Below are 14,173 nucleotides of genomic sequence, written 5' to 3' on the forward strand. Positions count from 1 at the left end.
TTTCCTGCCTCCTGGTGTAAATGCTCACCCTGTTTTTGATGATAAAGATGAGGGCTGGATAAACTGATATGGGGACCAGGGACTGGGAGCGTGTGGTGGGACAGAAGAGACCTTGAATAAGAACCACAGGCATATGAGAAAGCCTCATTCCTATACACTGCATGTTTCAGGCAAGTGAGGCCTGATACCTGTTGGTTGAGGGAAGGCTGGCTGGTCATCACCATTCCCATAAGGAGTATAATGTAGGTAAATTAATCACAGTCTGAGGTTTTTTTGGTATAGAAACAATATGTTGGTACATTGAGAATGTAATCATTTCTCACAGGTACAGTAGCATGGATCAAACTCACAGACCAATGCAAAAAAAAAAAAAGTGCCAATCCTATCTTAATCTATACTGAGACACTAAACTATCCATGGGACAAATGGTTGTGTTCCCCCCATCCCTTATCCTATATAAGGGATATGGTGGGCATAGAATGAGGGACATGGCGATTCAGGATAACGTTAATGGATGATGTCATGGCACTTGATAAAATGGATGCACCCGTCTCCATCCACACAGAGAGGCACCTGCTGCATTGAGCAAAATGGACCAGGCTTTGGTCTCCTGGGCTCATGGTGGAGATCCACTGTGAAATCAGTCTGCCTTTCCATTTCCTAAGGCTGACCCAATCCTCCCCACCCTCCACTCACCACGAGCTGTTAATTCTAAAATATGTTATTACCTTCCTTTAGTCATTTTCTAGTCAAGTCTTGGCTTGGGGACCTGCCTTATTTTAAAGATGACTTTTCATCTCTTTGCTCTAATCCATTATGTACACGCTTAAAAAAATGTGATTCTCAGCAATTTTATTTCCCTAGTTCCAGAATTTTTTTGAAGGCAATTTTATGATTGACTCCATGTACCACCTACCATGTCAAAAAAACCTGACAAAGTTTTTTTTCTTGAAACATCCTTAAACATATATGTCAAAAATATAATTTATTCCTGATGCTTGTGTCCAAACAGTAAGTTCCAAACTGGATAAAAGAGCTAACAAATGTTAGATGTCCTCAAATATGATGTGTTACCATGTGTCAAGATGAAAATACGCCCATGTATTTATAGACATGGGCTGCTATTTATAGACAATAGTGGAGAAATTCCAGTCCATGAATCAAACAGGGGGTTGAAGGTTCTAAAAATGAATCCATTGTACTATCAAACCCTACAGGAGTAACTTAGATTTATTTTCCTGAGACTTATTCTATTGAATAATCATGATGAGCACTGTAGATGTGGTGAAAATGATCTGTAAATATGTCTCCTTATGAAAGCAAAAAAAGTGCATATAACTAACCTAAGACAATTTGTTTAAATTGTAAGATATCTGAAAAGCATCAAATTTGGCTCCAATATCATTTATAGTTCTGGTTATAAAATGGACCATTCCTGGAGGAACAGCCTGTTCTACATTCACAAATGCCAAACTTCATTTTAGTGAGGTTCCTGAGCAAAGCTGGCTTCCCTGACCCCACGTCCCCAGGGCTGGAGTGGGAGGCATGAGGGGAAGGTGGGATCTGAGTTTTGTTGGCTAAGAACAAAAGTCTCTGTGGTGGAGGAAAGTCTTCTGGCCTCTGATGCCTGCCCCGTCATATCTAAAACATTTTTGGAAAGACTTGAGCATAGAAATCTAATGAACTTGGAAATAAAGCTTCTATTGTAAAACGGCTTAATAGCTGGTTTCAGTATTTACTTTGTCAATTTTAGGAAACTGTATGGAACAACTGCAGGGTTCTCACAATCTAAGGTTTTGGTTATCTAATAACCAAATGCATTTCCCCTGGACTTAATGATTCATGCACACAGTAAGTTTAAGGAAGATCCCAGGCTAAGTTGCAAAACAAACTCACATTAGTTGTGGCTATTAAAAAATCGATCACAGTTTTCAGCAGAGAAGGGAGTTAATTCTGTGTGATTTTCAGGTTGATTGATTGCTCAAGTATTCTCTTTCATAAAAGTACTCTTCCTCATTTTCAGACCAGTTTGTGGTTGTGCAAATATAAAATAGTGGTCTTCTCTCATGCCAGCAGAGATGTGGTTCTGTGGTATGTTACACAAACTACTTAAGATATTTATGTTTATGTACACACATACATGCTTTGTCTACCATAAAATATTTAAAGTGTTAAAATCTTTCTCATCGTACCATGTAATTTTTTTCATATACTTCATATAAACCATACATTTGAAAGTTGTAGAGTCACAAAATAAGAAGGCTTTATAGTTTCAAAATAAGTATATGAAAACACAGTGCCATGAAGTTACATGGTGAGCTGGGGTGGAGAGGAAGCAGCCATTCACAGAACCAAACCCACATACATACATGCAGGAGACAGCAATTAAGAGGCCAAGGACAGGGATGTTTTGAAAATATACTTAAAACAAGATGAAAGATCTTGGATCTTTGAAAATGCCCTAGAAAGCTCTCTTTTGTCAGAGCTCTGACTAAGACCTGCTACTGGGAAGACCTTGAAATACAGAATATATGTATAGAAATATATATTAAAAAACCATATATATTCCTTTAAGTGGATCAAACTATTATATGTGCAAATTTCTTTTAGAGATCCTAGAAGCAGTTGCGTACATGGACAACATAAGTACACAGGTGGCCCACCGTGATTCCTCACAGCCCAGAAGGCTCTCAGGGGTACCCCATATTTTCTCCCATAATTACTGGGTGCACCTGTAGTCCAGAGGAACTTGGGCAACTTGGAAGCTCTCAAGCTTAGCAAGGAGATATCAAAATGAGGCCCACAAAGCAACACTTCCTCAGGACAGCTTTTCCTGAACCGCACCCCTGCCCCCGCTCCCCACTGAGGTCAGGTCTCTGCTGTAAGTTCTCCTAACAATGTACACTTCTTTTCTAGCACTCAGCAAACTGTAATTAACTATTCATTTTGTGATTACTTGGACAGGTCTGCCTCCCTACTAAACAGTAAGCTCTATGAGGGTAAGTCATTGTGTAAGTCATTGTGCTTTCCTCTCCATTTAGTCCAGTGCCTGATGTCTTGCATGTACTCAATAAATCTTTATTGCCTACGTGAAAGTGGTAGTTCTTTGTCTTTCCAATATTATTCCTGACATAAATTGAAACAGGTATGAGATTGCCACGGGAGGGAAGCTGTGTGGTTCAGAAGGTTCTAAGCAGGTGAAATGCTGCGGCTGGCCCAGAGGTATGCAAATGAGCCAGCCAGGAAGAGTTTCATACATCAGAGATGGAAAGGTTTTCCTACTAAGAAGACAGGCATCTCTGACAAGCACATAAACTTGAATTTGCTGCCTGATTTTGTGATTCTAGGTTTGAATGTTATGTAAATAGTTTTGTGTTTCATGTTCCTTTTTGCCACTTTCATTCTCATTTCCTAGTTCAAAGTCTCAGGAAGGGGTGTGGGAATAGACAGACACATTATGAGGAGCTATAATCGTGGGCTCTACGGGAATGTTTTATGGAGGTTAGCTTTGCAGAGACCAGTCGCATTAGGAATGAGCATCGTTATGATAATCTTGGTTGAGTTTTTACAGTTTATGAAGCTTTCAGATCATCTGATTCTCACAGACATATTGTGAACTAAGTGACTCAGAATCGTGGCCCACAGTTTATAGATGAGAAAAGGGAGGTTCAGAACAGGTTGAGTTATCCAAGTTACAGTGAAAGCAAGAGCAAATTAACATTTTTTGAGAACTTACTATGTGTTGAGGCACTATGCTAAGCCCTCTATAATTAGAACATACAATTTAATCCTCACCACATCCCCATGATGTGATACGTAACCATTATTATTACCTCCGTTTTACAGATGAGGAGACCAAGACCTAGAGAGGTCAAGTTGTTTGCCTCAAATTGCAAAATCAAGAAATGTAGAGCCAGGCTTCAAACCCAGGTGGTCTCTTTCAGAGCTCAGAGGATAAACCACTATGCTAATGAGTAGCATTAGGAGATTTCCAGTAGAGTACATTGTGTTATTTGTATTTGCTAACCAGGTCTTCAGACTCTTGGTTCAATTCTGCTACTTTATGCTGCCATTTTTTTTTTTTTTTTTGCGGTACACGGGCCTCTCACTGTGTGGCCTCTCCCGTTGCGGAGCACAGGCTCCGGATGCGCAGGCTCGGCGGCCATGGCTCACAGGCCCAGCCGCTCCGCGGCATGTGGGATCCTCCCGGACCGGGGCACGAACCCATGTCCCCTGCATCGGCAGGCGGACTCTCAACCACTGCACCACCAGGGAAGCCCCTGCCCTTTTTTTTTTTTTAAACCTGTTTGCAGTTTCACTTTAGCTTAGACTTTATCAGTGACCATAGTGTTGTCATTGCATATGCCTGAGATTATATCAACCAAGTTCAGATAAAAATCCCTTCCTTACATTTACTAATTAAAAATAATTGTTGAATATATTTACTAATTTTATTTTTTAGAGGTGCTCATTGCTTAATAACCACAAGGAACATCTATTGAATACATTGGGGAAAACTTGCACCTTTCTCTGACACTCTACAAAATATTCAGAAGCATAAAAAGAATCTAAGTCCATGAAAATATGTGATTATATGAGTTCTTTTTAGTCCATTACCTCTTCAAAGAGATGACAATGAACAACAGTGATGGCACATTCTGTGTCCTCTACAGATCCAGCTCTCTCTCTATAGGTTCTCTTTGTAATTGAAAAGAGAACATGACAGTGTCGTCATTTGTAGCTGATAAGAACAATTACAACAACAAGTGCCCTGCCTAGAGTTCTAGATAGGAAAGTGATCCATCCAGTCAAGATTTTGGGCCTGTGCACAGAGCTGTGACCCAAGCTACACACCTGAGCCCTGGTCAGGAGGGCACTGAGCAGAGCCCAGCTTTTGAATATCACTGCATTTCAAAGCCACATTAGAAAGAATACTGGCTGCTATTTGGCTTTTTGTGTTATCTGTGCCTCTTCCCCTCTCCGTGATGGATAACTGAGGTTTTAATACACAGTAGTGACATTCTAGTAGATGAAGGAAGGGGGCAGTCCCCAAGGGCAATCTGAACTTCTGCTTCGTATATTTACTCTTGCTGTTTTCCTTCCTCCTCATTTGTAATTCAGGAGGCTCTCTGAGAAGAGAGACAGCAAGGCTTCTTAGATGGATCAAAGGACGACAAGCTGGGATACCGGGTTCTATGAAAAGGTCTGCTATTGAATTTGTTCTGCTACCTTTAGGCACATCATTTGTTCACGCTGTGCTTTGGTTTCTTCCTGTGCTTGCTAAGAGTAAATAACATGTACTTGAATATTTTGTGATGATTATGGAGTATTTTAAATGCGTGAGTGATTTATTTTTCCAGGCCGCCTGCTCAGGTCTAAAGTGAAAATCTGCTCCTTTGAGATGCTAGGCTTCGTGGTGGTCAACTGACCCCAAATCCTTTAGACGACAGCAGCCACCTAGTTGCTTCTTCTCAGCTCATCAGGCTTACTCTATAGTTGCCGGGCTTATTTTTTGGTCTCCTTTGTTTGCAGAAATGAAATACGTAATTTTATATGTTCATGCTGCTTTTACACTCCCCCACCCCACTCACCCCCTCTAGAAAGATGAAGGTTTTCTTTGGCACACAGCTGCTTTATCTGTGATGCTGATCCCAAGAGACAGTGGAGAGAGGTGACATGGCAAACAAACTGAATTATCTGAGCTCGTTTCTATAGTTCCTTTTTGATGATTTGGGTCAGGACCACTAGAGGTTTGAACTAGATTTAGTAAGGTGCAGGCTCTTTGGGGTTTGGCAGGAAGCAGTCAGGGAATATACTGGAAAGAGAACACAAAGTACCCTTCCCCTTTCCCCTCCCTGCCTGTTTGTTTGTTTGTTATAGCCTGTGTTACATTAGGCAACAAGATGCCCCTGTTAGCGAAAGGTGCCAAGCTGAGAGTCTTAGAAGCTAATAAAAATGTTTGTGGATAAGCAACGGTTTTGTTCCTCAGCAGTGGATCACCACGACACTATTAAATAACAGTCTCTGAAGTGCACTAATGGAGTTAACGGAAAGGTTTCTTTTGTTTTGAACTAAAATACAATGTATTACATTATTTCTAGTGAAGTTAAAAGCAGTTTCTAAACAAGCCTAGGAAGGTGTGAAGCTAGAGGACCCATGAAATATGTTACTCCTTAGTTGTAGCTTTGGTGGCAGCAGGAAGAACTTCAGACACAGGAACACAGTGTAACCTTTCAGTTTTGAAACGCTGCTAGGTCTTCCCGTTCTATAAATGATCAAAGAAACATTTGGGTAAATACTGCTCCCAAACCTTACTTGGCTTTAAGAGTGCTGGGTCCAACTTCCGTTTGTTAGTTCAAGGAAACAAGCAGTCAGGGACTCTTATTTGGGGTCTTCATTCTTGGAGAGGGTCATCAACACACCAAAACATTACTTGCAGGTGCCCCAGCTGCAGCAACTTCCAACAAAGGCAGAGCTTTCACCGATGCCTCTTAGAAACAGGGAGCCAGCAACCTGCCAGGCTTGGGGAACTGGGCGGGGAGGTGGGAAGGGGTTGGTGGTAACTTTTCCCCCCTAGATTCCTGTCCGCTTTGCAGCTCCTGTGAAGCAGGGTGGAGGTCCTTGGGGTGGGGGTCTGGCTGGTCGGCTCTAAATGTAAATAGGAAGCCACGCAGCTCAGCAAGTAACAGTTAAGAAATGGCAGTCTCCATCTCTGGCAAGGACTTGGTCCACGTGTCCGAAGGTACGAAAGGGATGAGGGTCACCCCCGGGTCAATCTGCACAACCTGGTGAAAGTCCCAGAGGCAAAGACTAAGGCGAGGAAAGATCAGAAGAACCGCGGACACTACCTTGGAGGGACGGGGAGGCTTCAGGTACCGCCTTGGAAATTATTTCCCCTGGCCCAAAAGTCTTAAAATCGTTTCCGCCATGATAAGGAGCCGCGACCAAACAAGAGGCGGGGACGCGCGCCACGCGAATGCGCGCTCCCTTTGTCCCACCTCCTGGCCGGCCCGCTCATTGGGCGGAGGGAGCGCGCTTCGGAGAGAACGCGCCGCAGCCGTGCGTATGTGCTCCGGGTGGAAACTGGAGCCGACGGCGGCGGCGTTCCTGGGGTGGAGAGGACGGGGGAGGCGGGAAGGCTGCGCGCCGCCCGCTCCTCCCCACCCCCCGCCTCGGCCCTGAAGGGGCTGGATGGGCGAGTTGGGCGCGATGGCTCGATCCTGGGCGGCGGCGGCGGCGGCGGCGGCTGGAGGCGGTGGCGCGTCCTCCTCCTTGCCCCGGCGCCGGCGGTGATCCGAGCGAGTGGCCGCGGCCCCCGATGAGACTGCTCGCGGGCTGGCTGTGTCTGAGCCTGGCGTCCGTGTGGCTGGCGCGGAGGATGTGGACCCTGCGGAGCCCGCTCACCCGCTCCCTGTACGTGAACATGACGAGCGGCCCCGGCGGGCCGGCGGCGGCCGCCGCGGGCGGCAGGAAGGAGAACCACCAGGTACTGGGCCGAACCCGGGCCCGGCGGGGCGGGGCCGTAGCGGCCGACCTTCCCGCGCTCAGCCTGGCTATTGTGCGGGGCGTCGCGGCGAAAGGCCCCCCCCGGGCCTCGCCCCGCCGCCCCGGCCTCTCACAAAGTTTCCCCCCGTCTTCCCGGCCGGGCGCTCGGTCCCGGCCCGGCGACTCCTTTTGTTCCGCGGCGCGGGCGGAGGACGGCCTCCCCTATCCCTCCCCGGCCCCGGCGTGGGCGGCCCGGAGCCCCGCATTGTTCCTGGGTCCCCGGCGGTGATTGCAGGCGCTCGGCCACCTCGGCGTCCGCTCCCGGCGGCGGGACGGAGGAACTTTGGGGTCGGCGCGTGGCGACGGGGACCCATCTGACACCAGGGCCTGAGAGCTAGATGACCGGACCAAACCCATTACCCCGGACAACCTTCATCAGCTCCGAGAATCACACCGAAAAGCCGGTGCCTCTTTTTGCCTGGTTGAATTTCTGAACGTACAAAAGGTCATAAAGAAATTTAACCGTGCTTCGTGAGCCATTTAACTCTCTGGGCTCGTTCCGGTGACATTTTCCCTAAGCACTTAAAATGTGTTTTGACAGGTCGTCACTCCCATCCTATCGAACCTTCCCCTGCTACTAAAGAGAGATCGCCTTTAAACTTTGATTTTGGTATCTGACCGCAGAGATGTGATAATAAGAAAGATGATGCAAGCTTCTACTGGAAGGGTTATTAGAATTGGGCAGGAGTGAATTCTTTAAAAAGTTGTAGTTGTGCACTGCGAACGATGGCGGTGTGGCTCGGTGGGTAGTCTTTTCATTAGCTTAGTTTTGTGCCACTTAAATATGTGCATTTGTAGAATTAAGAGTGAGATATTTCATATTTGACCGTAATGTAGTTGGCGGTTAACATGACGTTTATTGCAAGGAGGCTTTTGAACTCTGCCAGAGTGTTCGTTTATAATAGCTAGCATTTATAGTACATTTTGCCTTCCCAGAGAGCAGTAGCTAATTACTTCTCATCTTGTGTCTCATAATTTTCATAGTTTTCTCATTTTCCTATGTTATTTTTCTTGTTATGCCAGGTGTTCAGAGTTTACACTGAAGTTGATTTCATGTGTTCTAATGAAACTAAAGAATTATCTAAGGAGATAAAGCTGTTCATTCAGAGAAGTAGTATTTAGTTTTTATTTCAAAAATATTTATAGTGGCTTTTTTCTATTTTTAAAGGAAATCATAAATTTCTATAAAAATTTTTAAAATTTATAATCCCACAGCTATTGTACTTTGTTAGGTAATCACTCCTATGCTATTGTTAGGAGTGCACATAAAGTTAGTAGGTGATCTTCACTTGTAAAACCACATTGTTTGCTACGGATTGATCAGTCATTTTTAGAGTTGTACTGTAGTGATAATGTAGTTAGCAAAATGTCATATATCCGTAAGGAACGTGGATAATGGTGCAAAACAATGAATAGAAATGTCATTTTTAACAGTTGGTAGAAATAAGTTTCTGGGTAGGATAAAAAGGAGGCTTATTTCCATTGACATGGAATTATGGTAGAGTCTCTTGGCTGTAGGTGTTTATTACAACACTTGTGATTACCTCTACTGCAGTACACTTGATGTTTTCAGTGCTCATAAAAGAAATAGACATATTATAAAACTGAAAAACTGTTTAAGTAACTTGATTTTTATGGGGCCTAGGTAGAATTATAGCTGTAGACATAGCCTCAGAATATGTCCTAACAAGATATCTCTGAATGTCTTCTAATTGTGTACCTTTATCAAGTTGAATCTGCCAGGTTCTAAGGAAAAGTAATACCTCATTTACTTCATTAGGCTTCTGAGATACTAAAGTATGTGTGTACATGTGTACCTGTGTGTGTTCTAACCAGTTGCACCTGACAGCTTGGCAGCTAATTTCTCTGAAGACTAATCTGGTGGTTTCTGAATATTAGGTGGGCAGGGGGAGATTGGCTCTTTTCCTTAGAACAATCAATCCAGACATTATTTTGAGTTGATACATTCACATTATGAAAATATTGTCCATGAATAAAGATTAAAATGAACAAAAGAAACATGTATAGAAGCCACAGTGAAATAGGAGACTGTTCTCTCTGCAACGTGGCTGAGTTGATGATTTGTTATCTGCTTTATATTCCAGGATCCTGGGTTTGCCTTATAAACTTAGTTGCTTGTGAAGTAACTTAACCCTAAACACATTTCCTCCCTTCAAATTAATAGTTCATACTGGGTCTTCTGGTGTTCATTTGGGTATGTGGCTTCCATAGCCAGCCACATCTGGTTCTTTTGCAGTTGCTTGAAAGTGGGGTTATGGATTTGATTGAACCATACTTAGCACAAGTTTTCCTTATGGTTATTTTGATTGAGAAGTTATGGTGGTAGATTCTGTGTTTAAGAGAGACTTTGGGCAATGTTTGTTCTTTAAAAATAGCTATTTAGTTACTATAGCCTTGAGAGGCAAGGCTCCTTTGAGCTAAAGCAGCTCTAAAACTATAGTCGTAGCACCATTTTAATAACTCGGTTTGGTGTGCTAGCTTCAAAACTGGGATTTATGTTTCACTTTGGGAAATCGAGAAGCAAGGGAGGGCTTCTCTCAGAGCAGGGATGGATATGGCTTGCATGCCAAATTGGGCTCACTGACTTTTTTGTACAGACTGTGAAGTAAGAGTAGTTTTATACTTTTAAATGGTTGCAAAAAATATATAATCTTTTGTAATATGTGAAAATCTTCTTACATGAAATTCAAATTTCAGTATCCACAAATAAAGTTGTGTTAAAACAGAGCCACCAAATTTGTTTACCTATCATCTGTGACAGCTTCCAGATACAATAGCACAGTTGCATGGTTGCTACTTTATGACCTGCAAGCCTAGAATATTTACTGTCTGGCCCTTTACAGAAAAAAGAGTTTCCTCCAGAGAAAATTTCCAGCTTCCTTAATCAGCAGCACATTCTTTTTTTTTAAGCAGCACATTCTTAGTCACAGATTGCAAGGTGGGTAGTTTGACTTACTGGGAAGAAATTGAAGCAGACAATGAGAAACTAGATATGTGACTTTTCAATATTGGCTGACCCGGAACTTACAAAGAAGATAACAACAACAAAAACTTTGGATCTAGTCTTTTTGAGGCATTGCACCTAGTACTTAAAGTTAATGCAACTATTAAAGAGCTATCGAAACTCTTAAAGGGCTCTTAGGCCCCACTATAACTAGGTTCTTGATAATAACAGTTATTCAGCAGCTTCTCAATTGATGGAGTGAATAAAGAATTTTTATCGAACTCCCTGGAACCAGGCCAGGACTATTTCTGCAGGTGACATACTGCAAGGTTTTTTTTAAAAGGACAGGTAACATTATCTGGAGTTAATAAGGTGTAACTTAAAATTGCAAATATGTGTATATCTGACGTTTTATTTTTTTACTTTCTTGTATAAACTTGAACTGTGCTTTGCCATAAGCAGTGGTGGATTTAAGATAGAATTGAAATGATTTGGATTTTTTTCCAAATGAAAAAACACTTGGACATCAAAGGTTATGCTAAAGGACAGATTCTGTCTGCTGCTCCCCACTCCCCAGTTACCTTATGGAGGTGGACCCAAGTGAGGCATGAGTTATCAGTGCTCAGAGGGGTCAGTCAGCTAGCCAGACACACACTGATGGATAGGTTCGTGTCCTCCTCTGAACTGCCTTTGAAAGTCTGGAGGCCTTTGCAGCCGAATACCAAAGAGATTTTGAAAAGAGTTGCTTTCCTTCCTTATAACCTGTGTTGAAACCCTAAACAAGTGTTTGCTTCAGTTTTACAGAACACGGGGATGCCCTGTTCTTCTGGATATACCAGAGGCCTTTATGTTCCCCTCTGAAGGTGCCCTAGGGGACCCTGGTACTTTCAGTAAAAGAGGTTTTTAGACCCTCTGAAGCGTTGTTAAAATCGTAGGATTGTAAAATACAAACAGTGAGTGAGTATTTGAAATAAAGATTGCCAGTAATTTATTCATTAAATCAGAGCTGAAGCAATTTAATCTAATCTGTATAAGTTGTTTCCCTCCATGGACGTGAAGGTGCCTTGTTACTCTGCACTTTGAAATCTCGCATAAAGAGGTTGTTGGTTTAGGTTTGTGTCATTTGTAGAAAAAGAATGAATGATTTGAATATCTCCTCCTAAGCTGTACTTATACACAAGGTGTCAATGATTAAATGTCTGGACTGACAATGATTGCATTGTAGAACTGAGAATGTGATTTTTGAATCGTTAGCTGTCAAGGTCAATGTTGTCAGGCTTGGTCTTACCACCTGCTGCAGTTGAAAAGATTCTGCTGGACCCCGTCAGGGGAGCCTTTCTGGTTGTTTTTAGTGGTACTGAATATCTCAGGTCTTTGCTTACTCATTTCTTTTGAGAATGGCTGGGTGCCCAGACCAACAGTGTGGTTTTTGGGCATTCCCTTGAACTTCAGTTCTTTGACTGGCTTTTGTGGACCTTGGACAGGAAGGGAAAGAAAATCAAGTTATTGTGCTTCTATTAAGTGTCAGGTACTTTAAATATATTATCCTCTCTAATCCTCATGACAACTCTTGGATGTGGTATATCCCCATTTTACAGACAGAAGATTGAGGCTGAGCAATGAAACTTGCCCAAGAGCACAGTTAATAGATGGCAGAGTTGGATTTTGAAACCCCGCTCTGTCTGGTTTCAAGGCCCAGGCTTTTCCCACTGTTTCATGGTGTCTCTCCTAGGAATCCTTGTCTGAGGGGCTGTGAAAGTAGACTGCCTTCTTAATGGCAGATTGTCCCCATTCTAGTGGACGTCTGTGTAGACATTGAAATTATGTAGCTGTGTGCAAAAACCAACTCGTTCTTGCAGTTTGTGAGTTAGATAAAGATGGGACAAGTGCTTGAAGTTCTGGCTTTCATCCAGTTTGTGCATGCTTAGGTCAAGTTTAACATTGAAAAAAAAAATCTTACCTGTGGTGTCTTTCTTGTGACACCAGCCAATTCTCTGACAGTAACTAGGTGTTCTACAATTCTCTTCTGTTTGACACTCCCCGGAGTTAACAGCCCAGAGACTTAAGGGCTCCTTCCTGCAAGACTGCCCTCACTTCACATGCCAGCTACAAGTTGAGTGTCCACCGTCTACCCATGCTTCTGTCCGACGTGTTTATAAACTCTGTGGTTTCCACAACCCCCATCAGGTTAGATAACTTGCTGGAATGACTCACAGAGCTTAGGAAAACACTTTACTTCTGCTTATGGTTTATTATAGAGGATACAACTCAGGAACAGCCAAGTGGAACGGATGCATAGGGCAAGGGGTTAGGGGGTTGGAGAGGGTGGCACAGAGCCTCCGTGCCCTGTCCAGGTAAGCCACCCTCCCAGCATATCAATGTGTTCAGCCACCTGGAAGCACCCAGAACCCTGTCTTTTAGGAGTTTTATGGAAGTTTCATTACCAAGTCATGACTGATGAAATCTTTGGCCTTTGGTGGCTGAACTCCATCTCTAGCTTCTCTCCCCTCCCTGGATGGTAGTGGTGGGGCTGAAAGTTCCCCCCTGCCCTCCTGGTCATCTCATGAGCATACAAAAGGTGTTTTATCACTCCTGAGTTTCTCTAAGGTTTTTAGGAGCTCTGTGCTGGAAACTGGCGATAAAGACCAAATATTTATTTTTTATTAAAATCAGGAAGTTGGTTTTTTAAAATAACTTTCTAATTCTAATTTTACTAATGTGCTCAAGTCTTTTGTATTTTGGAAGAAAAGACTATTATATCACATACCACATGTTTGACTAGTTGAGGAACTCAAAAAAATAATTTCAGAAAAACTTTTAACTGTATCCCTCAGTCTGATAAGCAGATATACTTTTATAGGAAAATTGCATTTCTACTTTAAAGGAATGATTCATCAGACAAGGTTATATAAAGATGAGGAGATTTCCAAGGCCTTAATGAAATCTTTAAGACATGACTTAACACTTCATTATGTTGATAAGCTGATACTGTGTCCTGTCTACCTGATTTGGCTATTTATTGTTTGGCTAATTTTTAGTATCTCTACAGTCTCGTTGCTGGTAGGGAGAACATTGCTATTTACTGTAACCTCTCTTAGAAGACGTTATGTTTAGTTATCACATCCTATTTCACACTTGGCATCAGCAGATGACTGCATGGCATAACTCTGGCTTGATTAGACTTTGTTATTTCAAAGAATTCCTTACTTATTTCCACTGAACAAAATTCAAGCAAACTTTAAAGGGAGATGCTGGCTCATAAGATGCTTTTTCAGACGCTGTGGTCTCCAGCTGAGGAGTACAGCCCTACAGTAGGGCTGGCACACAGTCCTTCCAATGTGAACCTTTAACGGGCAAGATACTTTGTTCTTGCCTGTGCACATTTGCCTCTGTAGTCTTTGAGGAGCACACGTTCAAAGAACTCACCTGCTTGAACATGTGCAGAAGCCTACAGCCAGGCCACTTAGTGAGAGCTCATTACAGCTTTTCACTTAAGCTGGGTTGTCTGGAGAGAGGTAACTCCAGGGGGACTGCCACATGGTTGCATGGGCTCCTGCACTGACTTTCTGTCAACATCTCAAGGGCAAGGTGACTACGTATTTAAGGCCTGAAGGTCCTGGCCATGATCATGATGACATTACTTGTTTCTCTGGGTTTCTGATT

The 14,173-nt window shown here is 43.0% G+C and overlaps 1 protein-coding gene across 4 annotated transcripts in view; it reads left to right on the plus strand.

The window, feature by feature from the left end:
* The first annotated feature begins 7,136 nt into the window (after positions 1–7,136).
* METTL9 (methyltransferase 9, His-X-His N1(pi)-histidine) overlaps positions 7,137–14,173 on the plus strand; it is a 42,015-nt gene continuing 34,978 nt past the window's right edge. For all 4 annotated transcript variants that reach the window (XM_079719791.1, XM_079719792.1, XM_079719794.1 and 1 more), the window contains exon 1: positions 7,137–7,486. In XM_079719791.1, coding sequence (XP_079575917.1) covers positions 7,319–7,486 — 168 coding nt within the window. In that variant the 5' untranslated portion in view covers positions 7,137–7,318. The remainder of the gene's footprint in view (positions 7,487–14,173) is intronic.

The sequence above is a fragment of the Hyperoodon ampullatus genome (genome assembly GCF_949752795.1).
Source record: "Hyperoodon ampullatus genome assembly, chromosome: 14".
NCBI lineage: Eukaryota > Metazoa > Chordata > Mammalia > Artiodactyla > Ziphiidae > Hyperoodon > Hyperoodon ampullatus.